Source organism: Phacochoerus africanus, chromosome 4 (assembly GCF_016906955.1).
Source record: "Phacochoerus africanus isolate WHEZ1 chromosome 4, ROS_Pafr_v1, whole genome shotgun sequence".
Classification (NCBI taxonomy): domain Eukaryota; kingdom Metazoa; phylum Chordata; class Mammalia; order Artiodactyla; family Suidae; genus Phacochoerus; species Phacochoerus africanus.
In genome coordinates, this window is record NC_062547.1 from 6,123,953 (window position 1) to 6,151,635 (window position 27,683).

The window sequence follows — 27,683 nt, forward strand, 5'->3', positions numbered from 1 at the left end:
GGAAGGCCTGGGTGGGAGGCAGTAAAAAACACTCTCCTATTCCCTTGGGTTCCTCGGAAGGGAGGGGGGGTGGGGAGAAGGAAGGAGTGAAAAAGCAAAGAAAAGCCAAGATGTATCTAGCCCTCTCGAGCTGTTCTTAAGAAACCCCTCAAACTTACAACTTATGCCTGCAGGTCAGCATGGCTTCCGCCACGGGCAGCTGGTGCGTCACGGCCGCCCCGTTGACATACTGCATGACCCGCCCCACCACGTCCAGTTGCTCTGCAGGAGGGCCAAGGGAAGATGCTGACGGGTTTCAGCAGGCGACCCCGAAAACCCTCTTAGAGAGCCCCCTTTGTGAGGCCCGTCAGGAGACTGGAGGGGCTGAGGCAGAGGAAGCCTCCTAAGACCCTCTGGTCTGAAGCTGAGGCAGCACGAAGCAAAGCGCTGTCCTCGCCGTGTGCCCTTGCCGCTCCTCCCAGGCGTGACACGCTGCCGCTCTCTGCTCGGGGCCGCCCGGGTACCACCTGCAGCCCCTCCGCCCCCAAGCTCTGCCCCGATCCTGCAAGGCCCTGGACGTGCTCGCCCGCTCTCGGCCTTGCAGGCCCCAGGCTCGCCCTCACCCTCGCCCCTGCCACCTTTGCTCCGTGTTTCAGGACAAGATGTGGGTGGAGTCATTCACTCATCGACAGACTCGCAGGAGCTGTCCTCTTCTTCACACACGCGGTCGCTATGACTAGACGGTTCCTGCTGCCCCCCTCCCCATTTCTAGGTTCCCCAAGCAAAGGGCAGAGACCCAACACCTCCAGTGCGGAGGCTGCGTTAATGGGCCTCCTCCGAATAAAGCCTGAGAAATTGAACGTGCAGAGGGACGTGGCCAGTGAGCCGCAGGGAGGAGGAGCCCTGGCCCCGGGAATTGGGCCGCCTTCCGACAGGGGCCGTTACCTGACACCGGGGGCTCCGAGCGACTGAACAGATCCCTCCAGCCAGAATCAAGGAAGGTGCTGCTGTACCTACTGTCGACGGAGCCCAAGTATTTGGCCACCGGGTGAGAACCTGGTCGATGGAAACCAGAAGGCGCACTGGTTGGCAGGTGAGCGACGGCCCCGGCCGTGGGGTCTCGCTGCCCATCCCTTCCAAGGACCCAGTGCCACCAGCCTGCTTGTCTTTACCGAGTGGAATGATGAGGAAGCGCATGTAGCCCAGCCAGTCAGAGGTCTTGCTGGCCAGCGACTTGACGAAGAACCGGAGGATGGAGCTCAGGTAGCTCTGGCCGCCCACCGCCGCCACCTTCACGGGCCTCGGCATGGAGGAGTTGCAGTTGCAGCTGGGGAGCAAGGGAGAGGCGCCGCCACGTTCAGGGGGCCGGCGTCCAGCTCAGAGGAAGGCCCCAAGCTCAGCCGACCCGCGGGGGAGAAACAAAGCAATAAGCAAAACAAAACAGAGGCCAGAAGCCACCTGCTCGCCAAGCCAGAGAAGGGCCCGGGGTCCCAGGGCCACGGGGTGTCTAGACGGAAGGCAGAACGGAGGCAACGGGGAGGGCAGGGCTGGGGGCTAGAAGCGTGGGAGTAAATGGGCTTGTAACCCCCAGGGCTCTCTGCCCGGCCTTCTCCGTCGTAGTTTCAGAGAAAGATGAGGTGAGCCAAGGTGGGGCGGGAGGCGGGCGGGGGCCATTCACCCCTGACCCTCTGGGGCCGGCAGGGGCGCCAGGCACCGCGGCCCGCCGCGGCCCAACCAGGTACCAACTGTGAATTCTTGGTCTGAAGAGACCCAGAGGTCCCGGCAGTGCTTGGCAACCAGGGGCAGGAGGATGAGGTCAAAGCCGAGCCCCTTACTAGCGCTGGATACGGGTGAGCAGGGCGGACAGCACAGCCTGGACCTCCACCGTGGAGCAGGTGCACACGACAGGCTTCCGCTGGTCCTGGAGCAGCTCCGCCACGTACTGCGGGGGCGGGAGGGGGGGGGAGCACAGGTGAGGCCACACAGCAGGGACCCTGCAGGTAAGCTGGTCAAGCTGCAGGGCCCCATCCTGTCCTTCAGACCATGGCTGGGAGAAGGTCTGGGTCCCGGCGGCAGCGAGGAGACGGAGGGGCTGGCCCCGCGTAGATGGCTACCTAGGAAATGTGGGAAGACTCAGGAACGTTTAGATTGTCGCATGGCCTCTGAAGCCTGCAGGCCAGGTGGCACTGGGACCTGCCGGGAGGGCAGCAGGCGGGAGCGGGCCCGGTGGCTCTGCTGCTCTGCCCCTTCTGCACGGGCTTTGCGGAAACTAGGGCACCTCCGGCATCTTACAGCACTTTGTTCTCCTCAGGGTACCCTCCTCCCTTCCCTTGTGCCACCCGACACGCGTGACCGGGCCGGGAAGGAAGCATGATGGGCAGTACTGCTGCTTTTGTACCACTGGGGAAACTGAGGTGCAGACAGTGGGTGACTGCAGCTGCGGCAGCTGGAGGACCACGGAGCTGGGACTGCAGCCCAGGGCTGTGGGCTTGGCTCAGGGCAGGAGGGGCCTGCGATGGGGCGTCACTTCCCAAGCCCCACGCCCCGCCTTTCACATCCGCACCCTGGGGTCTCACTCCCCCAAATCCTCCCCAGCCCTGCCACCCTCGGGGCTTCACCTGGCCCTGCCAGTCGGCGGTGTTGACAAGGATGACGTTTTCTGGGAGGGCGGCATCCGACACCAGGATCTGATTCAGTTGGTCATACACCACCTTCCTGGGAATCTGCAGGGACGGAGGTGTCACCGGGCAGTCCCCAGGGAGCCTGAGGCTGGCGCTGGTGGACCAGCAGGCTGAGAATCCCGGAGCAGGGGTGTTGAGAGGAGAGCTGCGGGCATTTGTGGAGGGACCTGCTGTCCCATGGCCAGAGCGCAGCGGGAAGGAGGGTGACAGAGAACAGGCAGAGAGGGCGTTCCCGTCGTGGCTCAGCGGCTAACGAATCTGACTAGCATCCATGGGTACACAGGTTTGATCCCTAGCCTCGCTCAACGGGTTAAGGATCTGATGTTGCTGTGGTGTAGGTTGCAGGTGCAGCTCGGATCCAGCACTACTGTGGCTGTGGTGTAGGCCAGCAGCTACACCTTGGATTCTGATTCGACCCCTAGTCTGGGAACTTCTAGATGCCACAGGTGTGGCCCTAAAAAGTAAAGGAAAAAAAAAAAAAAAAAGAACAGGCAGAGAGGCCTCAGAGCACAGGCCGATGCGCAAGGAGCAAAGCCCTGCTGCCCTGGCGATGGAGCAGGAAGGGCCTCCAAGGGTCGCGATGCAGGGGGAGCAGGAGAGGAGGGGGAGGGGACGCAAGCAGGTGCGAACAGGGCTGAAAACGAGGACAGCGGGAGAGAACTAATGAGAGCAGCAAGGAGCAGCCATGTGGGGAACAAAGGTATTTCAGGAACAGTGATTAACAAGAAGGACAATACCTCGCCCTAGGCACCCGGCTATTCTAGTCTCAGGTTCATTTTCAGCTACAATAGCGCCAGCTCAGGAAGCCAGGCTGACACCAACTCCCCTCCCAAGGAGATTTATCAGGTTAACTCTAGAGGAGCGGGGGCTATGGGAGGTGTGCTGGGGGGAGGACGGGTCCTCTCTCAGAGCAGGGCCCGTTCCTTCTGCGCTTCTGCTCTGGCCCCGTCCTAGGCCGTTCCATCAGCCCCGTCTTAAAGCGGTTGATGCACCAGCTTGAATCAGCAGAACCAGCCCACAACCGTGCTAAAGGCACCGGAGCCTAGGCAGCCGTCCAGGGAGAGCCGACGGCTGCTGACCCTGGAACAGCTTGGACTAAGGCCTGATGGCAGCAGGAGCAGCCGCAAGGTGTGGACCTGCCCCCTGCTCCCCGCAAACCCACTTCCACGGCAATAGTAAAAGGATGCTGGGCATCTCTGCGGAGTCTGTCTTCACGACGTCACGTGTCACTAGGGCAGGTCCAAGCCCTCCTCCCTCCCCTCCCCAAGCGGGGCGGGTACCTGAGCGCTGTGGCCCAGGTCTGGGGAGCGCTCGCTGTCTGAGCTGTTGGTCCTCTCGCTCAGGGGCTTGGAGAGCTGCCGCTCCTTCAGCGGGGTGCTCCTCTTCTGCCGGGGGGTGTGCACCCCGTCCACTTTGCTGCCGGAGACAAGGAAGGAGGCGGGTGGTTAAGCAGCCCTGTACCCAAAGCCGCGGCAGCCCCTCGTCCCGAGGCCGGAGCTTCCTCCAGCCCTGAGTACCTGGGCGAGGCGGAGCCTTGCAGGTCCGTTTTGCTGGACTTCATGGGCGTTTTGACTTTCTCGGGCACGACCAGACTGGTGCTCGTGTCTCCAAACATGTCCTGGTCAGTGATTTCCTGCCACAGAGGAAAGGACGCAGCGAGGGTTACTACTCAGTGACCACGGGCACCCCTGCCAGGGCCCACCATCCCGACAGGGTGCCGACAGGGTGCCGCGCCCACCCCTCGCTTTTCTAGGAAACACGTGGTTCTAAAACTCCGACCGGCCCGAGGAGGACCCCGCAACTGTTTAATCCCACTGCCCGGGCCGGCCCCCCGCTCTTCAATCCGTCCCCCTCGTTCACGTCAGCCCGCACGCCTGGGCGGATGACCCGGCTTCTCGAGGTGGGAAGGAGAGCGTTTCGCTCCGCGAGCAACGCGGAATGGACCACAGGGGACAAGGGTGGAGGATGCGTTCCTCGGATGGCGGGCGAACTGGGCCTAGGAGGTTTTGTCCCACGCTGGATCCTCAACGCAGCAGCGTTTACTCCGGGAGACAGAAGCCTGAACAAATTCTTCCTTGGACTTCATTCCACTGGCAGCTCTCACTGTGGGCCTGACGCACAGGCACCACCAGATGGTATCTGGGCAAGTTCTTTGCCTCCTGAACCCGCTGGTGCCTCTGGATGAACTTCGGTGCCACCTGCGAGGCCCAGCTTGGAGGCCGCCCCTCCCCCCGCCCCCAGGGACTCGCTCCGTCCTTCCTGGGTCCCTCAGGGCCCTGCACCCAGTGTGCCCAGCTGGCTTTCCTCTGGGAGGTGGCTCTATGCTGTTCTCATTTTCGCACCTGCAGAGCCCAGCACACCACGCAGGTGCACAGCTAATGTGTGTGGAATTCAGTTCGTGTGGCAGTAAGTCGGGCACCCAGCCACCGTCCCAGGCACTCGTGAGCAGCACCAGCATTTCTTAGGGAAAGCAGTCGACTAGTAATCACTTGGGCATTTAATGCTCAGGGCTGTGTGGCCACTGGACGGGCAACGATGGAGGAAGGGAGGAGGATACTGGCCGCCGTCGCTCAGAAGTGAATGAGGGGCACAGACAGTGAGGAATTATCCAGACCAGCATCTGATCAGATCGAGTTAAAGGGTCATTTCCAGACTGCCAGCTGGGGGCAGAGCCTTACGTTCCACGGGTATGGATCTGAGGAGGGAGGACGCAGGCGTTCACAAGACTGCAGATTTTGGCAAAAATTTCACGGTGGTCCTGAGGGGCTTTCTGTCTTTATTTCTAAAGGTACAAAAAATGTTTTTAAACTGCTGAAACAGGAGGCTGAACTATACATACCAGCGTGTCTGTTTCAGTCAAGCTGTCATCTTGATTTTTAATCCAAGCCGATTTGACTTTTTCTAGAGCAGCCAATTCCATCTGCAAAAATTGTAATAATTAGTCCTCACCAATCCAGATAGCGACCACTCTGCTTGTTTCCTAGGTCTGCTGGAAGCTTGAAGTACCTTCACTTAATCTGAAGACCACGCAAAGTCTATGGGACTTAGAGCTCATAAGGAGCCTACGTGTGAAAACTGAGCGTCCCAACGGTCAGTTGTTTTGTAATCAATCAATAACGCAGTGAGGTTTGGAAGCCAGAAATTCTTCACGAGATGTCACCAGGGAAAGGACATTCAGCGTTCAGAAGGCCTGGCTGTGGGACCTATCCGTCTCAACCCCGGATCTGGTCGACCCCCTTGCCCAGGAGGGGCGCATGGGTGTCAGAGCTGCTGAGGAGAAGGGGACCAGAGTGCAGGCCTATGATTTTGAGACTAAAGACACCCAAGGTAGCCAAACGCTTTTTGCTTGGCAGAAACACCTCGAAAACCCTCCAACAGAATACATTAAGTCAGTAGGTGTGAAATAATTCTCCTTTTTCCCCCAGCTCTTATTAGCACTTCTCATAAATGTTAAAAATTTACTTTGCAAATACAGATACACAACCAGATTCTTCACACTTGCTAATACTGCTTCAGGCTGTGCAGACACCAAGGTCAAAATCATGAGGAGCTGCAGGTTGTGCATCTTAAGATACAGGCAGGTACTGGCCTCAGGGAGTGTCTGGTTCCTGGGGGCACCAGGGAGTCAGAGGATCAAGGATATCCCACTTGCCCCCAGTGACCCAAAGCCCCTGCCCTGAGAAAATGAAACGTCGGCCTCGGGAGCTCAAGGGGTCACGCTGCAAACTGAGGAAAAGGATAGCAAAGCAGGGCCCCAGGGCCCGGGCTGAACCAGGAGGTCTCCACTTGGGCACCACGGACCCGGGAGACCCTTGCTCGCTGTGGGGCAGCCCGTGCAGATCTGAGCAGCATCCTGGCCTCTCCCCGCTACATCCCAGCAGCAGCCCCTTTATCCCCTAACTGACCCCCACCCTGGCAACGAAAACGTCGTCAGTCCTTGCCAGGCTGAGGACCACTGCCGAGCCATGTGCAGGACTAACCGGGCACACGTCAACCGGCCGCCGTGACCCCAGAGTGTGAGATGGTCGGGCTCAGAGCCGCACACAATAGGCTGCCTCCAGACTGCACAGCGAGTTCATTCACACGCTGTCTATACAAATGCCAGGTGTTAATGGGGTCCAGGATCGTGGCGAACCCTCGGTCAGACTTAAGACTGAAGATGATTTCAAGTTTGGATCTCAGCACGACAGACCAGTTACACACGCGGATGAACCCGGGTGCCGACACCACCTGCTGGAAGGTACTTACGGGGGCGTACCCTGCTGTCACGCCCGCTGTCTCATGGCACAGCTGTGACATCTGCTGTGGCCTCTAGCCTGGCAGGGGCGGAGGGCACTGTTTACTGACTCTCCCGGATGTTCCAGTCGCTCCCACTAGGTGTAAACTCCCAATTTTCCAAGCTCCTATTCCTGCTCCTACTAGCTGTCTCATGGCACAGCTGTGACATCTGCTGTGGCCTCTAGCCTGGCAGGGGCGGAGGGCACTGTTTACTGACTCTCCCGGATGTTCCAGTCGCTCCCACTAGGTGCAAACTCCCAATTTTCCTGCTCCTATTCCTGCTCCTACTAGCTGTCTCATGGCACAGCTGTGACATCTGCTGTGGCCTCTAGCCTGGCAGGGGCGGAGGGCACTGTTTACTGACTCTCCCGGATGTTCCAGTCGCTCCCACTAGGTGCAAACTCCCAATTTTCCTGCTCCTATTCCTGCTCCTACTAGTCCCTTGGGCTTTTCTCACCCTGGCAGCACAGTAGCTGGGGTCTGTCTAATGGTGTGGCACCGAGGCAGATGCCGGCAGCCCGACGCCCTGTGCCCGGGACAGCACTCGTGTGTGTGTGTGTGTGTGTGTGTGTGTTTCTGTCTGGGGGGGTGGGCAGAATGGGGTCATACTTCGGGATCCCACTTCTGGGGAGTACCGGTCTCAAACACCCGCATTCACGGTGCTACGGAATTAGTAGCTCTGAGCATCAGGCAGCCTTGGGTGAGAGTCCGTGTCCCTTGGCCGCCCCAGCGGGAGCCCTGTCAGGGCCTATTGTTCTCAGCTCAAGGAACCACATTATATTGCTGCTGTGGTTGGGGAAACTCAAAGACGGCAATAATTTGTACTGGCAAAAATCCCTTCTGGTTCTAGGGATAAACTGAACCCTCTGAAATGTGGGGCACAAAAAAGATTAAGAAAAATACACGAGTAACAGTGCTAGGAAATCAGGGAAGAGAGGCCAAAAGCTGGGCAGGGCGGGTGCCCGCCTGCCTAGGGACTCAGCGCCTCGGCCTGTTTTCCTGATACGTTTGGAAGTTCTCTGTGTCAGAGCTCAGCCTCGCTCTGCAGCTCCCAAAGTGCCTTTCGTACAAAAGGATTCTGAAGTTCCACACCCACAGCCAGGCATATGGGGCTCTTCAAAATAGAAATATCTTGGAGAACCAGCAGTCTGAAATCCGGCCAAGGGAACCGGGATTTGAAGGACTCACTGAAAAAGACATCTCGAGAATATCGATTTCAGGAGTTGAGACCTGGAGTAACAGTGACTTTGCCAAAGCGGCCGACACTGCACACTCCCCTGCTGTCAACCACCCGCCAGGCTGCGTGTTCGCCGCAGTCTTCCACGGGATCTTCACACTGCCCTGCAAGGCATGTCCTCTTAACGTGCAATTTGTAGACGAGGACATGAAGGCCTGGGAACTGTCCGGATCACACAGTCCGTGGAGCAACGGAGTCAAGATTCAGACTCAGAGGTCTGCCTCCGGGGCACAAGCTCTCCACCCAGCCCTGCCCTGCCCCCAGTGAGCGTTCCGCCTAAACAGGGACCCTTAGGCATCATGCTACAAAGAGGGATACTCCACTGACGTGGGGGCTACCTGGTCTCCCACGCCAACAGTTTTTCCTTACAAGTTGAGGCTCAAAGCATTAAGGTGATTTTTCTCTTTAAATTTTGTAAGCCATGCAACTGAGACTAAGAGCGGAACCTACAAATTCTATCAGAAACGGCTTCGTGAGTATAAAAATCGTGTCTCTGACTGATTTAATAACAACGATCCCTAACCTTTATCGAGGGTTCGCCATATGTTAGGGGCCATGCTTAGGGCTTCTAGGGCATTATCCAGTTCATCATTCAGTTGCACTGTGTTAGCAGAGCCCTTGTTCTGCATTCCTAGGACACCGTAAGACAGTCCTGCCAGCCAGGTCTCAGGTTTCTCTCTGGAGGAGTCATCACTTATGTTTATTTTTAATACGGAATCTGGCCCTAGGGGCCTATGATCTGGCCACATGGACAGTGAGAATTGTGCAGCCCCCTGTGAGAAAGGGCAGCCATAGCTTCCTCCTAAACATAACTAGTCATGTGAGGCCTCCTCGGCTCCAGATCACATGAACCTGGGCTGGAAAGGCTGAGAGTGCAGGGTCTGCAAGTGGCAGGTCTGAGGTTTTTCTGCCTTTTTTTGTTTTGGTTTCTTGGCCGCGCCTGCAGCATGTGGAAGTTCCAGGGCCAGGGATCGAACCCATGCCCCAGCAGCAACCCAAGCTGAGGCAGTAGTACGCTGGAACCTTAACCCCGCAGCATCACAACTCCTGAGGTTCCTCTAAGGAGGGATTCTCACCGTGGGCTGCCTTTCTATCCCACATTACCCGCCATGGCCACGTGGTGCCGCTGTTTTAGGGTCAAACCACGCCCACTGCGCTTTCAGCGGGAAGGGGGATAAGGTGGAAGACAGCGCCACCTGGTGGCAGCAGGCAGTAAGGCAGTCCCTGAGCAGATGGTTCTGGACACTTGGGCAGTTCTTCCAGAGACAGCGCTTTGAATTCAGAGGATGGCGGGCCTCACAGGCTTCATGTCATTTCCTCAGTTAAAACCTATTTGCAGGGTGAGTTCGGTATTCCCTCTGCTAAGCAGCAAGAGCAGGAGGACTTAAAGGATTCCGTTTCTTTGATCTACAGATAAGACATTGGGCTTCAACAGCAAACTGTAAACTGTGCTGAAATGCACTTCTTGCATTTGGTCATAAACAAGGGGAAGGACAGCTTCCTAGGGCTTGAGGCAGGTGCAGCATTGACCCGGGCTCCTGCCTCTGCTCCACAGCTGGGGAGAGCCTTCCCAAGGGGGGACAGAGCAGCCGGGGGCGGGTGGTGGTGCTGCCTCGGGGTAGTGGGGGGGAAACAGACAGCGCCTTTCCCCTCCAGCTCACCAGGCAACACGGAAACCTGGCCAATGAATTCTAAGTCCTTTGAGGGCCCTGCTCTTTTTCTGAACAAAGCCTGTGTAATTTCTCCTGAGCCAACCTTGTGGGCTTCCTGCCCCTCTGTGCCCGCCCCTTCCCCAGCCTGGATGCAGAACTGCTACCATTGGCCAGAGGCCACACTCCCAGCTACTCCCAGTGCCCAGTGAGGGGTACTGAGCGAGGTTTGGAGGCACGGTGTGTCCTGGGAGGGAAGACTCCATGTCATGGCGGGAACAGACCCCGAAGAACACCTGCCGGGACCCAGCAGTGGCGTCAGAGCACGAAGTTCCCATCCAGGACAGGGGTGAGCACAGCCGAGGTTGAAAGGAGATGGCCTGAGGTCCCAAACGAGCCCAGAGCAGAGGGCCTGGAGTGTGAAGCCCCAAGTGCCCCCTGGTCCCGTCCCCCCACTCCCACGGCCAGTGGTCTTGCTCACAGGGCTGGTGGTGTCCTTGCCGAGGCTCCCCTTGCTGTTGAGGCTGCCAATCTCCGTCTGTGAGCTTGACTGCGACATCCCCTCAAAGAACGGCCTGTGGCAAAGAAGCACAGCCAGGGTCAGCGGCCGCCGGGGCCCAGAATGGCAGCCGGTGGACAGCCGGGTAGAGCTGGTGTTCAGGAAAGACCTGGGTTTCGGGGGTGTGGGCGAGGGAGGACACCGCAGAGGCTGGACAAGCAGGGCCTGGCCGGAAGGCCTTCAGCAGCGTCCTCTCAGGGCTTCTGTCACCTGGAGGCTAGAACCACGCCCTTCCCCCCCACCGCGGGAGGCTCATCTGGGGTGAGGAACCAGGGCTCCCGGGTGACAGGAGGGGTCTAGGACACTGCGTGGCCTGGGAGGGGAGGCGCGGGGAGGTGCGGGAGACGGTGAGACGGGGAAGGTGTGGGGCCTCACTTGAGCTTGGGCTTCGGTGTGCTAAGGATGCTCTCCGTCTCCTCCATCTCGGGGCCACTGTCGCTGGGGTTGTACATCTCCAGACTGTCATAGAGCTCGTCCAAGTCCTCTTCCACTTCCCGTATCTGTTCCCGGGATACGTGTTCCAGCCCGAAGCCCACCTGTAGCGGGAGCGAGGCTCTGGGTTAGTGGCTACCCTAGGAACGAGATGGCACCCATGCAACACCCTCCTCTCCGACGGGCACCAGTCCTGACAGCAGGGACACGGGAGGCTGGCCACCTTCCCCTCTCATCGCCCCTGCCCCGCACTCCCCACCGGGACCTGGTGTCAGGAGGAGAAGCGGGGCGGGGGGAGGGGTGCGCGGCCGTGCTTCTCCCAAGGATCAGGCGTGAGAAAGCCTCGAGGCCGGGGCTCTGGCAGCCTTGGCAGCCGGCCTCCACTGCCCCGGGGCACACAGGTCTCTCTCTCAACAACTGGTATCTCCAGCCCTCTTTCAGTCCTCTGAGAAGCGAGTCTGTGAACACCGGCAGCAGGCCCAGAGCCCAGGAAGACCCCGCTTCTTAGCGGCCAGTGCTTGACACCCGGGAGGCTGTTCCCACCTTGCAGGCTGCTGCTCACGATGCTCTTTGGCGGGGTGGGGGGAACTAAACAACTGCAGGTGGGTCTATGACCGAGCCCCACCCCCAAGCCCAGGCTTGGCATTAGCCAGTGGGTGGGTATAACCACGCTTCCCTGCTCCAAATTCCAGAAAGCCTTGGGCAGCACGTGTGAGTCTTTCTAAATAGTGCGAAGCCGTCCGTTAGCTACCTTCTCACTGGGGCATCCTGGACTCTTGACTCCCAGGACAGCACAGAGTGTGGCCCAGGAATGAGGGTGAAACTCGGGGGTCAGGGTTCATACCTCGTCTGAAACTTTAAACCGCTTCAGCAGGGCCACGAACTTCTGTTTGATGTTAGGTTGCTGTAGGGACAAATCGCACAACAGTGTCAGACACACCCATTGTGCGCGGTGCCCACTTTGTAAAGAACTGGGGGGCACGGGGGTGGGAAGGCAGATTCGACCCTGACAACTCCCCACCGAGCATCCCCCCCCATCTCTTCCTTTGGTCCTGCCCAGCCACTGCCCCCTGGTGACGTCCACCCGTCCGCACAGAGGCACTGCCCACTCGACACTTCCAGCACGGAGCTCATCCTCTTCTCCGTGGACTCGCTCTCCTGGTTACCTGGTCACCAAGTCAGAACTCAGAGCTCCCCCCAGCCCCTGGTTTGGGTCGCTGCCTCCTCCCTCCTTGTCCACCCCTAAGAGCCCTCCTCGCATCCCTACGGGACCACGACAGCCTCCTACCAATGCCCCCACCCTCCACTTCCCCTCCATGCCCTCCAGGGCCGTCTGCAAAGCCAACCACCGTTACTCCCCAAGTGAAAGGCCTTTGTTGGCTCCAGGGCCCCGTGCAACCCCGAGCCCCCTCCCACCACTCACGGGGGAACTGATGGCTTCTAAGGCCGGGAAAAGCCGCTGGACAGCGCCAGACCTTCCACACGCGACCTTCCGCCCTGACCAGACGCGGCCCACCCCCCCGGGCAAGTTCTATTTACTCCCGGAGCCATCTCTCGGCATCCGGCCCGTGAATCTCCCCTGCTCAGAGCTGGTCACCTCCCACTTGCTGCCCCTGACACACAGCTCCGCCGCCTGGCGCCTGCCCTACTGGGTTGTGGTCACTGGACACCGAGCTCCAGGACAGCTCGGACCGGACCTTCCTTCTCTCTTGTCTCCAAGCCAGGGACGAGCGGCGGGAGGCCATGAGCATCTCCTGCCAGAGTGACACTCACCCCCTGGGGACAGAGGGGACTAACACGTGGGTGAGACAGAACGAGGCCTTCAAGAAAGGGGGCTCCCAAAGGCGGGAAGGGCAGCGCCGCGAGCAGCGAGGCCGTCGGAGCGCCTGGGACACGTGCTCTTGGCAGGGAGGGAGGAAGACGTGGGCACAGGCGGCGGGAAGGAAAGCACAGCTACGGGGTCTCTGCACTCTGACCCCGAAGGGCCTGCAGTCGTAACAAAGAAGTCCTCCGGGGAGCGAACACCGAAGGAGGGCTGAACCCGGGGTGAGCATCCGGGTGAGATGGTGCAGAGACCATGGAAGAGGAGCTGTAGAGGCGCTGGGGGGCCCGTGGGAACAAGGTGGGGGCTCCTGTGGCTACCGGGCAGGAGAAAGAGCCCTCCAGCCTCCCGCCGTGGCGGCGGAGCACAGGGCAGTGCTGGTGGCTGAGATGGGCCTGGCCCATCAAGGGGAAATGCCTGAGGACAGGGGAACCAACGGTTCGCTGTCCTCACGTCCACTGGGGAACGGAGGCCCCAGTCCTGAGGGCTTACATTTACGCCCGGACATGTGGGGGTGCCTGGGGAGGGCAGCGCGTCTCTGGGCTCAAGTACAGCAGGTTCTGGAGGTCTGGCCTCCTCGCAGGTCCTCGGGCAGGCTCGCCACTAGGGAGGGTCAGGATGCCTCGGGCGGGGAACGGAACTGTGACCTTCTCTTCCAAAGAGCTCGGGGCACCTTTGACCCTCCCCTGCTTTGGCACGGGAACTCCAGAACAGGTCAAAGTTCACCTAGAAATTCAGGAATCAGGACTCTAATTTCACCCCAAATAGTGACTCCCGAGGAAATCTCAGGCAGGAGACAAACTCCAAGGGCATCTAGTCTCCAGGGTTACAGGTCCCTGCAGGCGGGACTACCTCCAACGCTCTCAAGCTGCATCAAGACCGCAGTTCTGAGCACTACCTTATTACTTCCGCATAAAAGCTCCAAAAGACACGCTTAGGGAGGACTGGATTACCCACGCAGCGGGCAGCACGTGATCCCAAGTGAGCACCAGGAGAGGGGGGGTGGGGGGTCTGGGGCGTCCTGCTCCCTGAGCAAGCACCTGTTCCAAAGTCTACAACAAGGCTCCTCCACCTTGTCTCCGTCCTAAAAGAACCCGAAGGATGTCACTTGCTCTGATCAGAAAGTCTGGGTCTCCGCGGCGGTGACGCTTGACGAGGCGGAGGCCCCGGGGGACGCCCGCGCACCTTACAAAGCCCCAGGAAGGCGCCACTGCCAACCTACCCCCGGACCGAAAGCCTCGGCCGAGACCTTCCCCAGACCTCTGAGGCTCACCCTGGTGATGGCAGAGGCCGAGGTGAGTTTCCTCCGGGTCTTCTTGACTTTCCGCAGGTCCTCGTCTTCGTAGAACAGGTCCTGGTGGGCAGGGGATGGAAGGGGCTGGAGACGCCAGCAGCGGCTGGGGTTGCTTCTCGGACGCTTGAGGGGAGGGCGGTGGGAGGTTACCTGGCCGTGCAGCGGGTCGTCACTGCCCTCCTGTTCCGACGAGAAGCTCTCCTCCTCCTCCTCGGAGTAATTGTCAATGTCAGGGGAACGGTCTGGAAACAGACGCCTTAGTGAGATCACCTCGCCGCGCGAGGATCTGGCCTAAGAGGCTTCCACCGGCTGTGACCGTGCTCCCCGCGGGTGGAACCGTGGGGGGGGGGAGGCCTCGGCTGCCTCCTTTTATGTTCGGGGATCTCTAAGCTCCCCTCTGCTAGGAATGGGGGCCAGGGATGGGCGCCTTCCTGACCCGCAGGGCTTACGGCGGCCGTGCACATCCTACCAGACAGCTTGGACTTGATGCCCTCGTGGTCAATGGGCTGGCTGGACAGGGAGTAGATCTTTATTTCTGCCACAGGCACGGACACGTCCTTCACGTTGCTGTGCAGGCCGAGCACCAGGGCGCCTTCGTTCGGGTGCTGCATCACCTGCGAGCACAGAGTGGCGCAGAAACGCCTCGCTGTGGAGGGCGCCTTGGCGGATGTGCATGCCAAGTGTTCTGCTGGCACGTTCTCGTCCTGTCTTCCAGATTCATGCCCACTGTTCTCCTACGGCCTTCGGTCTTATTTATTTAGTTATTTTTGGCCATGCCCATGACACACAGAAGTTCCCAGGCCAGGGATCAAATCCAACCACAGCTGTAGCCAGACCCACATCAGTGACAATGCCGGACCTCTAACCCACTGAGCCACCGGGAAGCTCTACTTTGGTCTTACTTTAAAACCACCTCTAGAAGTGCCAGCTGTGGGTCAGGCACTTGTGCCCAGAGATGAAAATCAAGGTCTGAGGTTGAAATTGACTGCTCGTTTCTGGGACTACATTTTCATTCAAGTCCTTCACAGAGGAACTAGTTCTCTAGGCTGGGGGTGGGGGGCGGTGGAACCTGAGGCAGGGGTCCCCTGTGCCTGGCCGTGAAGAAAGGGACCCAGGGTACCCGAGGGAAAGGAAGCGCCTGACTCAGCTGGGGACACGGGGATGCGCCCCCCCCTGAGCTTCGTTCTGATACAAACCACGGAGGACAGAAAGACCGGCTGGGGGGGCCGTCTCTCATTTTATTACGGCCTCAAATTTCTTCCTACTTCACGATGAAAGAACAGGAATAAGTTTTAAAATTGACTTGTGGCCCCTTTTCCCTTCCCCTTTGTCAGGGCTGAGCAAACACTCCGAGGGGAGGGAGCTGGAAGCGGGCAAGAGAGGCCGGAGGGAGCCCGATGGCGCCACCTGCTGGGAACTGACTGGAAGGTGAACAGGTGAGGAAACAGGACACGTGTCTGGCTCCAGCTCAGTGGGCTGAAAGGGAGCAGAAACCCAGCTGGGGAAATGAGCGCTCCCAGTGCCCAGACCTTGGCTTCTAAATCCCATTCTCCACTAAAAGGGACCAGGGCTCTTTGGAGAATCAGTTCATTCTGAGGCTGGGTCAGGGAAAGGACACGATGAAACTGTAATTTTCTTTTCCAGAAAGGACAGAAACATTTAAGAATGCTGGGACGTATAAAAAAGGATATAGGAGGCGGTTTGAAGGGGCTCCCACTGGCCGAATTCGAGGTAATCTGAGCATCAAAGCAAGTCATGACAGAGCAGACTAAACCCCACTGAATGGAACAGCAACCCACAGGTTCATCACTGATACAAAGAAATGAATCAACCAGTAAATGGGGAAGAAGGGAGAGCTCTGTCTTACAGCAGAAAGCCAGTTGACAGACACAGAAGGAGCAGTGGGCCTGGGAAGTCATGTTTGGATAGCATCAAAGTAATAGCTGATTCAGGCAAGAATCATTAACAGATGCTAAAATGACTTGGTGATGATATGAGGAGATGGTCTCAAAACATCTCCCTATAAAACATTTCTTTCAGTGACAAGAACAAATTATGTATTAATTAACCTTTTATCGGAAGTCCTGGCACACACTGCCTTCAGTTAATCACACGCTAAGTCAGCCTCCGCTAACGTAGCGCGGCCCGCACTGCTTCTGCGATAATTCTGCCCAAACGGAAGCTTCGCATAACAGCAACCCTGAACTGAGGAACAGCCAATAAAGTACCCAGCCTGTACTCTTAAAAAAATGGCAAGGGTTGGAGTTCCTGTTGTGGCTCAGGGGTTAATGAATCTGACTAGCAACCATGAGGATGCGGGTTCAATCCCTGGCCTCGCTCAGTGGGTTAAGAACCCCATGTTGCCATGAACTGTGGTGTAGGTCACAGACACAGTTCAGATCCCACGTTGCTGTGGTTCTGGCGTGGGCCAGCAGCTACAGCTCTGATTTGATCTCTAGCCTGGGAACCTCCCTGTGCTGCAGGTATGGCCCTAAAGAGCCAAAAAAAAAAAAAAAAAGTCAAGGGCATGAAAGACAAGGAGGATGGGAGGGACTGCCCATCATCCCAGGTGAGACCCTGGGCCTACAGACGATGTCATGGGGACGCTGGCACAACCTGAGTGGGCACCACGGTCAGAGGGGGATCCTGGGTGGCTGCTAAGGTCCCGACCGTCATGGCACACGGGCGAGTCCTCCTGCTTCTAGGAAATGAACCTTGTGCAGGAATAACTAGGCAGGTGTCTTAACACTGAGGAATCTGGGCGAAGGGCAGATGGGGACTCTTTATTTTAATTTAATTGTGTCTTTTTTTTTTTTTCAGAGCCACACCTGAAGCATATGGAGGTTCCTAGGCTAGAGGTGGAACCAGCGCTATAGCCGCCGGCCTACCCCACAGCCACAGCAACACAGGATCCGAGCTGGGTCTGCGACCCACACCACAGCTCTGGCAATGCCGGATCCTTAACCCACTGAGTGAGGCCAGGGATCGAACCCAAGTCCTCATGGATGCTGGTCAAGATGCGTTTCCGCTGAGCCACAATGGGACCTCCTAGGTGGGGACTCTTTACACTGTGCTGTCAACTTTTCTCTAAGTCTGACGTTTCTTTAAATGTGAAAGAAAAACCCTTTTGTGACAGAGAAAGGACTGGATAGAGAGAGGCACGTCCTGAAGTTCCAGTAAGAGAATTAACCTGCGACAGAGAACAAGACACCCAGGCAGCAGGCTGGGCTGGGGTTTCCGGCGGGCTGTGAAGGCCGCGTGCTCTCACCTCTGCCATGTTGATGAGCCCCACGGCCAGGGTCTTATAGCCCAGGATGGTCCGGTTCTTGTAACGCTTCCTCCTCTGCAACATGATCTGCAGCTTGTTGGCGTCTCGCTTCAGGAAATGAGGGTACTGCCGAGCACAGAGCAGGGCCCAGCACAGTTAAGCCGAGACAGGACAGGGACCTCGGCAGGGGGTGACGGGGGAGGGGACGCCTGGCTCAGCTCGGCGGTCCACACGTGTTCAGAAAACAGCCTCTCTCCTTGCCAGGAGATCTAGTGTCCGTGGGCTTCAATCTGGACCCCTGGGGTCGTGGTGGGAGACAGACATGCTAGGACCGTCAGGAGGAGGAGGGGGATGGAGGTTGCAGTTTGGGGGCAAAAAGGGGTGGGAGGGGCCCCCTCGCCGCGGGCTGCCGTGGGCTACTAAGGAGAGGTGACAGGGCTGAGTGCGGTGGGACAGTGGGGCCGACAGCCCTACCCCAGGAGAGGGGAAAGGTGAACGAGCCAGGCCGTCCTTGTCAGCAGCCCCCTGGGCCCCTGCGTGACTGCTCTGGCCCCTCCAGGCTGGCCGCCGCTGAAGCTCTAGGTGACTTTAAACCATTGGGCTGCGGCTGCTCTTAGAGAAAACAGTCTCTAGACAGGAGGACTGCCTGGGACAGGGCTGGACACGGCCTGGGAATGACCTGAGGGACCAGGTCCCCACCTGGAGCGAGAAGGTTAACTGCAGCTCTGTTTCCACCAGCCCACTAGCTGGAAGGATGATCTCGTTGGAGCGAAGGATCCTTTTTGAACCCTGAAACAAGGAAAAAATAGGTCAAGGCTGTAGCACCAAAAATCGGACCAAAAGAAATGCTATGTTTGCAAACAACCTCTAAACGCTACAAAGATTGTTTCCAGCTCAAAATTTCATGAGCCTGTCGTGTTTGATCAAAATCAAGCCACCACCACAGATAGGATTTTACGTGTATTGTGCCTTCCGTTTACAAAGGGTTTTTACATGCAAACGATGTGTTACTGCATCGGAGTTCCTCTCTCCCCGCGCCCAGCTCAGCCTCCTTCTTCCGTCTGACACTTGGGCCTTTTTCTCTTCCTGATGCTCTTTCGTGCTTCTGTTCACAACTCACCTTCCCAGCCTCAGCTGAGGTAAACTTCTGTTCTAGGAACTTCTTCTCTGCTGCCCCCGCCACAACCCTTTGGCAAACCTAACACTGGGCCAGATACCCCAGCGCTTTTGCTTTAAAAAAAAATAAAGCTGGGCTAAGCTATTCCTAAATGTAAAAAGAGATGGGGGAGTTCCTGCCGTGGCACAGGGGAAACGAATCCGACTGGGAACCCTGAAGTTGCGGGTTCGATCCCTGGTCTCGCTCAGTGGTTAAGGATCCAGCATTGCCGTGAGCTACGGTGTAGGTTGTAGACGCAGCTTGGATCTGGTGTTGCTGTGGCTGTGATGTAGGCTGGCAGCCGTAGCTCCGATTAGACCCCTAGCCTGGGAACTTCCATATGCCGAGAGTGCGGCCCTAAAAAGACTTAAAAAAGGAGATTAGGAGGAAGGCCATGAAAAAAACTTGAGACTGGCTGATGTGTTCTAGCAGTCTTAGCTAAGAAACCTGCCCGCTCCAGGGCTGTGAAGTTATTCTGCTACGTTTTCCTTTAGAAATTAAATTTTTAAAAATTTTAACTTCTGGGTTTCTTACCCATTTCTAATTTTTGCTTTTATAAAACACAGATTTTGTATCACATGGGAAGGGAAATCTCTAAGCACAACCTTTCATAATGTTTCAGTAATTAGAATAGCATCAGATTATACCAGTTAAAAATAATAAAGGAAACTCTGCTTCAGGTCTTAGATAAATGTTTTTGGGTTTTTTTTTTTTTTTTGTCTTTTTAGGCCTGCACCCATGGCATGTGGAGGTTCCCAGGCTAGGGATCCAATCGGAGCTGTAGCTGCAGGCCTACACCACAGCCACAGCAATGCCAGATCCGAGCCGCGTCTGCAACCTACACCACAGCTCATGGCAATGCCTGATCCTTAACCCACTGAGAGAGGCCAGGGATGGAACTTGCAACCTCATCGTTCCTAGTTCAATTTGTTTCTGCTGCGCCACGACGGGAATGCCGGATTAATGGTTTTTGTAACCTCTGTTATGAACAAGGGTCTTGACAAAGTTTGCACCTCAATTTAACATTTAGACTCTTTTGAGTTAAGACATCTCCGGACAATGAACCTCAAAAATGCTGAGAATCCAAAATGTGGTTTATTTATAGCAGTGGCTTTCAACCAGGGGCAGGAGACATTGGGCACTGTTAGACATTTTTGGCTGTGACAACTGGTGTGTGTGATATTTCTAGAGGCCAGGGCTGCTGCGGACCAGCCTGCAAAGCACAGAACAGCGCCCGCAGCCCCGCTGAGAACCCTGCGCAGCTGAAACCGATCTCCCCTCAGACAGGCTGCTCTCCTTCCGCAGAGTGGTGGGCTTGGAGGAGGGGAGGGGTCCTTCTCCCTCCTCAGCAGCAGCTCCGGAACATTCTCCCCCCACCCCCCACCCCCACCCCTTGAGTTGATGCCATTAGTTCATCTTCTATTCCTGGCTGCTGCTGTCGCCTCTGACTCTCAGCATCCTGGCTCGTTTCCTGTCTTCAGCTCCTCGCTCACAGCTCCTCTCCCCAGCACCACTCCCACCATAGCTCTTCAGGATTCCAAAGCGCGCTTTCCAACAGCCTGGCCTCTAAGCCCCCGGCGTCCCCTCCCCCGCTGCCCCCCATCCGCACCCCACGGTTAATGGGGTTAATGACCGTCCTTAATGGATAATGACCAGGCCCGGGCACCCTGCTCTCGGATCGCCACCTCCTGTCTTCCCAGCTCATTTCCGCTGGCTTGTCAACAATCCTTCAACTACGACCCATCGGTCCTCCCACGTCTCACTCTTCCTCCTGCCCCTGTTGGCCCCTCTTCCCTCCCGGTTCAGCTGAGATGCCACAGTCAAGCGGTAAGAGCGCGTCCCAGTGTGTCCCTTTGGGCCTCTGTCCCGCTGTTTTCGGTCACACCCATCAGGTCAATTTCCGCCCAGTACAAATCCCACTGCAGCAGCTGGACACGCTGGGAGAGCATCACAGGCCAGACCAGCTGTCCCGACCCCAAATGAGGAGCAGGCTGAGCGCTGCCCGCGATTACCCTGCCTTTTCCCCAGTCTGTGCACTTGCCCCTCCAGGAGGTGGGGGCTTCACCTCTGCTTCCTCACCTCCAACACCCCCTTAACACCTTCCCTCGCACTGGAAGCTAAGCCCCTTGATTCCCTCTCTGCTGAGCAAGCAGAAGCGACACGCAAAGAGGTCCCGTCTGTACTCACACACCCTCCTGCCCTCCAGCTACATGGTCGAAGCCCCCCCCTGCCCCTACCCGCCCCCTCATCAACCGCCCCCTCTGGGCACTAGGTCCCAACCCTCCCACCTACTCAGAGATGCTGGTCCAGCCATTCCTCCCTCTCCTCCACAACCAGCTTTCCTCTAGCCTGCATCACTTCCATCAGCCAACGGGCTAATGCTGTTTCTCTCATTAAAATAAAGCCCGCTCTTGTCCCCGCATGCCCTACTGGCGACGGCCCCACGTCTCACCTTCCTTTTATAGCAAACTCCTCGAGAGCTGTCTATTTTTGATCTTGAAGACATCTCTCATTTTCTCTTAACTGCACTCATTAGCCTTCTGATCTGTACCATCCCCGCAGCTGCTACCGACAAGGCCCCCAAACCTGCACCTTCCCTGACGGCTCTGGGCTTGGACGGAGCCCATCACACCGGCTCCAGCAACACTGCCCTCCCTCGGCCTCCTGGACCCACATGCCCCCGGATTTCCTCGCACCCCAGCTGCTCTTCCCTGGTCTCCATTTCAGGCGTGTCCTAACATCGGGGTGCCTGGGCCCCGATCGGCAGCCCTGCTTTTTCTGGTCTCCCCACCGCCCGGGCAGCCCATCCAGCCTCAGGGCCTTGAGATGCTGACGACGCTCCAGCGGCCTCTCTCCCTCAGACTGCAATGCCCAACGCCCATTTCCAGCCGTCTAATCAATATCGCCTAGAGGATGTGTAACTGCCACCTCCAACACGACATAAGCTGAATTTTGGACGTTTCCCTCCAGACCTGCTCCGCCCGCAGTCCCCTGCCTATCCAACGGCATTTCTGCTCCTCCAGGGGCTTGGGCCAAAGATGCCCTCATCTCCTGCCAGAGTCAATGTCACAGCCCATCAGCTGGTCGTCTAGATTCCTCTTTCCCACCTAGAGTCTCTTTTCCATGGCACAGCCAGGACGATCCTGTCCCCTCCCTGTGCCAAACCCTCCAGTTCACACAGAATGAGAGCCAGAGCCCTGCCACCATCTGCACACGCCCCAGCCCGCCACGCTCGCTCACTTCTCAGGGCCTTGCCTGCTTCTCCTGCTGCCAGGGATGCTCCCTCCAGGCACCTGCCTGGCTCCCTTCCCCCCAAACCTGCAGTCTCTGCACAGAGGTCATCTCTACGAGGCCAGCCCTGACCACCACGTGGGATCTGTGACTTCCTCCTCGCCGCGCATGCTGCACCCTCTTTATCGTATTTATTTTACACCTCCACCCAGACATATCGCCTTCCGACAGCAGCGGCCCTCATTATTTGAACTCACTAACCCAAATGTGCTATAAATACCTGTAAACATTTCTATCTCAAACGCATTATCAGAATTGCAAACGGTGTGTGGGTAACAGGATGCAGAGGGCAGCACAGCACAGCCAGTTCTGGCACTTTTTTTTTTTTTTTTTTTTAAGGGCTGCATGTGCAGCATACGGAAGTTCCCAGGCTAGGGGTCAGATCAGAGCTGTAGCTGCCGGACTACACCACAGCCACAGCAACACCAGATCTGAGCTGCATCTGTGACCTACACCACAGCTCACAGCCACGCCGGATCCTTAACCCAGTGAGGGAGACCAGGGATCGAACCCTCAACCTCATGGTTCCCAGTTGGATTCGTTTCCGCTGAGCCACAATGGGAACTCCACCCTTTTGTTTTGAAGAATGGATTTGATTTCAAGGAGAGCCTGTATAAAATGTCCTTGTTTATTATGTTTATTGCCTCTCTCCTACTTTTCAGGCTCAAGATCTTTACACTCCTAAAGATTATGAGGACCCCAAATAGCTTTTGTTTATGTATGTATAGCTGGTGATATTGACCATGTTAGGAAGTAAAACTGAGATATGACAAATATGTATTAATTCATTTAAGAATAACTGTAATGAGCTTATGTGCTTACATAAAAATATTTTTCAGGAAAGTTATTAAGAAAATGGCATAGCTTATATATATATAAAACAGCTTTATTGGGAGATAATTCAAATACCTCACAATCCACTCATTTCTTTCTTTCTATTTCTTGATTGGGCCACACCTGCGGCATATGTAAGTCCCAGACTAGGGGTCGAATCAGAACTGCAGCTGCAGTCCTGCACCACAGCCACAGCAACATCAGATCTGAGCCACATCTGTGACCTACACTCCAGCTTCTGGTAACGCCAGATCCTTAACCCACTGAGCGAGGCCAGGGATGGAACCCACATCCTCACGGACACTATGTCCGGTTTGTAACCTGCTGAGCCACAACAGGAAGTCCTGACTTCTTTTATTTAGTATGTTTTCGAAGTTCATCAACATTAGCACAGCTATACGTTATTCCTTTTTATTGCTAAATAATATTCCAATATATGGATACATCCAGTTTATTTAATATTCATTCATTGGTTCATGGACTCGGGTTGTTTCCACTTTGCAGCTATTAGGCTGCCATGAACATTTCTTTGCAAAGTTTGGGTGGACATGTTTTCCTCTCACTTGGATAATATTTAGGAGTGGAACTGCTAGGACGTATGGTAACTCTGTATTCAACCTTCTGAGAAACTGCCGGACTGCTTTGCACAGTGGCTGCACCATTTTGTACACCTCGCAGCCACATTATGAGGGAGACAGAATACATCCACATTTCTGCAAATCTATTTAATATCTGGCTTAAAAGAAGACAAGCAGAATTCCCGTGTGGCTCCGTGGGTTAAGGATTCAGTGTTGTCACTGCTGTAGTGTGGGTTCTACCCCTGCGCCTGGGAACTTCCACATGCAGTGGCATGGCCAAAAATAAAAAAAAAGACAAACAGATTCTCACACCTGTTTCTGTATTCAATCTGTTACAAAATATTATTTTGGTTGAGTATATGTAAAAAAAACCCCAGACTCAAAGAGATATGAAATTAGAAAAAAGAGGAGCATTTGAATAGACTTTTCCGATAATGGAATATTTTCTTTTGCTAATATACTAAAACTCTACAAGTGGTGGTCTCTTAAAGGTTAGTTGCAAAGAGAGCTTGAAACCTTATCAATAAGGCTTTTGTACTGTTACATTAAAATCTAATCAGCTAACAGAAAAAGGACGTCAGTGGAGAAACTGGGAAATTTCGATCAATTCTGTGATTCAGTTAACAGTACTATACCAACGATAATTTCCTAGTTTTGATAAATGTACCATAGTTAAGAAAGATGTTAACACTGGGAAAAGCTGGGCGAGGGTATCTGGGAACTCTATGTACTATTCCTGCATTTTTCTTGTAAATTTAATATTATTTTGGAGTTCCCTGGTAGCTCAGTGTCCTAGGGATCCAGCCGTGGTGCAGGTTGGATTCCCTGCTCCTGGGAACTTCCATCTGCCATGGGTGCAGCCAAAAAATAAATAAATTTTTAAAAATAAAATTATTTTAAAACCAAAAGTTAAAAATAAAATCTGATCCATCTGCCCTCTTTTGTTCTTTGAACAGATCTTTTTACCCAGCTTAATTTTGTAACCTCATGCATGGATCCTTTGGAAAATACTGGTTCACCACGTTATGCAAATCTTTCAAAGGTTTCTAATTTCATTGCATAATATCAAAAACTCCTGGCAATTGCTATCATCAGCGATCTCTTTAGGAAAGTCTTTAAGAAGTGGGAAGCTGTTCAGCTTCCGGTGACAAAGGCAAGTGTTCTACAATTCTCGTTTTTCTTTGAGAGCTCAAATTTCATTTATTATTGGCCAAAAATATTCTCAGTTGTTTCCCTCGAAGTGACAGGCTCACTCTGTTCATTTTCAAGAAAGTTTCTCCCAAACACCTGAGTGGGAATACCCAGTTTGTCTGTCAGCCCTTCGTTCGAGGGGAAATGCTATTCCACGAAAAGAGCAGCTGCTTCAATGCACATCACAAGGTACAAGGACCTGTTCTTCCCCGCGGGGAGGTGATTTATGTGCGTTGCCATTTCATCACGCAGACGGCTAAAAAGACCTGCGTACTTCAGGGTTGAGGCCATACAAATGAACAACCTTTACCGCTTCTTCAAGGACTTTTTTTTTGCGGGGGGGCGGGGGGGGGCCGCTCTCCTGGCTTGTGGAAGTTCCCAGGCCAGGTACTGAACCCCTGCCACAGCAGCAGCAATGCTGGGTCTTTAACCTGCTGAGCCACCAGGGAGCTCCCAGGACATTCTTCAGCTGAACTGGCTTTTCCCCTCTTCCATCCAGGCAACACAATGAGCACCGGCACGTTCTGGTGCAGCTGCCTGACGTGCGCTGCTGCGGGCCAGCTGTCGCACCAGCCCTTGCTCTTGTGCCTTCAAGGCAATGTCAACATGGCGAAGAGGGCAAATAAAGCCGCAGCATCATCGTGAAAAGAGTTTTGACCTCACTCATCCCGAGAGGGCCTTGGGGAGCCCAGGCTCTGCAGACCAGTCCCTTAAAGGCAGGGCTTTGGTCTGTTCCGTTCACTGCTGTATCCCCTGTGCCTAGAACAATATTTGGCATATAACAGGTACTCAATAAATATTTATTAGATGAATATGTAAATGAATAAATAAGTGACTCGATAAATGAATGTGATAACATCTGTAATTACTTTCAGCTGCTTGGAAGTAAAGCAATAAAAAACCGAGGCTATTTTTCATTTGGGGGTATAATTTTAAATTTTACAGAATGTTAAATATTTAAAAAGGAAATAAAAGAAATGATTTTTTTTGGCAAAGGCATTTAGCTCCGGGGATGACAAAAGCAGCAGGGAACTTTCAAAACCAGCAGCGTTTGCACTGGAAAGCCACAGCCTTTAGCAAAGGAAATAACTCCTGGAAACTGGAACACTGCCCATGACCTAGAAATGGGCGCAAAATCGGGAAGGAGGGAAAGACACTGCAAGTTTCCACCTGCCCATCTTGGTCCCACACTGGTTTCTTCGACTCATAGTCTCCGGAAACGTTGCAGAGAATCAGGAGGGATTATACACAAAGAAGAACAGGGGGTCAAATACAAGGGACACAGAGGAAATCATAAGGAGTGATGAGAATGTTTCCTGTTTTGAGGACTAAATGAAGATGATGCATTTATCTCAGGAAAGAACTGAAGACCTCACTGTACGGTCTACATACGGCGAATGCTATAGATGGAGATTTTTTTTTTCTTTAATATTCTCAGGCCAGGGATCAAACCTGCACCACAGCAGTGATCCAAACCACAGCAGTGACAATGCTGGACCCGTAAATCCCTAAGCCACCAGGGAACTCCTAGACAGAGATTTTAGTGAAGCCATTATTAGTCGATAAACTGCTGTGTAACCGGTGAGTTAGTAATAAAATATTCTGGTTAGGAGGGAGTTACATACAGCTCACTATTTTCCCATGAAATAGAACTCAACAGATACACTTTCCTTAAGCTGAAGGATTCCACCGTTTAATGGCTCTCAGGAGCTCTAGGGAGGGGACGTCATTAAAAAGGACCTTCCAGAATGTACACATGTCCATGTATGTGTAACCGGGTCACCATGCGGTACAGGGGGGGGGGGAAATGCACTGGGAAAATAACAATTAAAAAAAAGAAAAAAAAAAAGGACCTACCAGTTAAGGAAGGTCTGGCGTTGGGATTTAATGACTACATACGATGCTGGCTCTTTGGTTTCTAGTCTCACCTCTGCCACCTGGTAATCACCTGGCAACACAGGTAAATTTTTTAACCTTTCTGAAGTTCAGTTTCTTCTGAAATTCCGGAATGCTTAGAATACGAATGTTTGTCAAGTATTTTGGGTCCCTTGGAGACAGTGAGGCAAGATTAAGGAATGAAATGTGGGGATTACTCAGCAGACAAAAACATCGCAGTAAATTTTCAATGGCCAAGTCTGAAATCATAACCTCTAAGTTTCTCCTCCATGCAGAAACTGCTGAAGTGCTTCCCCGACCCACACGTCCGTTCATACCTAGAAATCCCAGCAATAAGTCGGATACCTACACGAGCCACCCTGATTTCTGAATTTCTTTTTTCTGGCCACACCCACAGCATATGGAAGTTCCTGGGCCAGGGATTAAATCCAAGCCATAGCTTCAGCAACACCAGATCCTTAACCTGCTGTGCTAGGCCAGCAGTGGACCCTGTACCTCTGCAGCGACCTGAGCCACTGTAGTCAGACTTTCAACCTGCTGTGCCACAGCGGGAACTCCATTTCTCAATTTCTTGATCTTCATGCTAATCCTGTTAGATAGGCAGGGCAGGGAGAACCATTTTCATCCTTCAGACAAAGAAACTAAGGTTTAAAGAAACTGAGTGCTTTGGGAGTTCCCATCGTGGCACAGCAGAAACAAATCCGACCAGAAACCATGAGGTTTCGGATTCAATCCCCGGCTTCGCTCAGTGGCTTAAGGGTCCGGTGTTGCCGTGAGCTGTGGTGTAGGTTGCAGAGGCGGCTCAGATCCTGTGTTGCTGTGGCTGTGGTGTAGGCCGGCAGCTGTAGCTCCAATTAGACCCCTAACCTGGGAACCTCCATATGCCACAGGTGCAACCCTAAGAAGCAAAAAAAAAAAAAAAAAAAAGAAAGAAAGAAAGAATGAGTGCTTTAACTAAGAGGCGGAACTGGAGTCCAATCGCATGAGTTCAATGGTCTTTCTGCTATGACACCTGGGATGGGAGGTGGTCCCCTGAAGCATCTCTGAAGCCCCAGTGTGGGCATACGGTTCTCGAGCTTCCTTGGGTCCTGAACAAACAGTTCTGCTCCACTCACCTGCAGCTTCACCGCGATGACCACCGAGTTAAGATCTTTGTCCATTTCTTTTAGCATGACGAGTTTTTTCAGGGTCAAGCTGAACAGCCTAAAAAATTCAGAGAATGGAGATCCAGTCAAACGCAAGGAACTTAAGAGAAAAGCAACAGACGACCTGTTGAGGAAATGCTGCTTTACCTAAAGGAAGAATGTTGTGGGAACGTGTCCCCCCTCAGCCACAGAGCATCCCCGACTTGGCCTTTGTACTTGCTAAGTTTCTAAAAGGTACATCCTCTGTGGATGCCCCTTGATCTCAAGCCAAACCCAGCATGCCTTTCCACTCCCGACGTGTGGGAGCAGCTGCTGGGGCGGGGGGGGGGGGGGGATTGCTTCTTCTGGTTCTACCTTAGCGGTATCACGCCTGCAACCTTTACAGATGTAAAT

At 54.8% G+C, this 27,683-nt stretch overlaps 1 protein-coding gene across 2 annotated transcripts in view; it reads right to left on the reverse strand.

Annotated features, from left to right (window-relative positions):
- The window catches only part of PACS1 (phosphofurin acidic cluster sorting protein 1), a 137,833-nt gene that overhangs the window by 8,699 nt on the left and 101,451 nt on the right, over nt 1-27,683 (reverse strand). For both annotated transcript variants that reach the window (XM_047775219.1, XM_047775218.1), the window contains exons 2-18: nt 27,261-27,348; nt 17,899-17,988; nt 17,200-17,325; nt 14,401-14,545; nt 14,082-14,173; nt 13,911-13,991; nt 11,660-11,719; nt 10,759-10,919; nt 10,306-10,399; nt 5,500-5,580; nt 4,178-4,293; nt 3,941-4,076; nt 2,598-2,702; nt 1,815-1,921; nt 1,152-1,306; nt 925-1,035; nt 159-261 (exon numbers count right to left, since the gene is read on the reverse strand). In XM_047775219.1, coding sequence (XP_047631175.1) covers nt 159-261; nt 925-1,035; nt 1,152-1,306; nt 1,815-1,921; nt 2,598-2,702; nt 3,941-4,076; nt 4,178-4,293; nt 5,500-5,580; nt 10,306-10,399; nt 10,759-10,919; nt 11,660-11,719; nt 13,911-13,991; nt 14,082-14,173; nt 14,401-14,545; nt 17,200-17,325; nt 17,899-17,988; nt 27,261-27,348 — 1,851 coding nt within the window. The remainder of the gene's footprint in view (nt 1-158; nt 262-924; nt 1,036-1,151; nt 1,307-1,814; nt 1,922-2,597; nt 2,703-3,940; nt 4,077-4,177; nt 4,294-5,499; nt 5,581-10,305; nt 10,400-10,758; nt 10,920-11,659; nt 11,720-13,910; nt 13,992-14,081; nt 14,174-14,400; nt 14,546-17,199; nt 17,326-17,898; nt 17,989-27,260; nt 27,349-27,683) is intronic.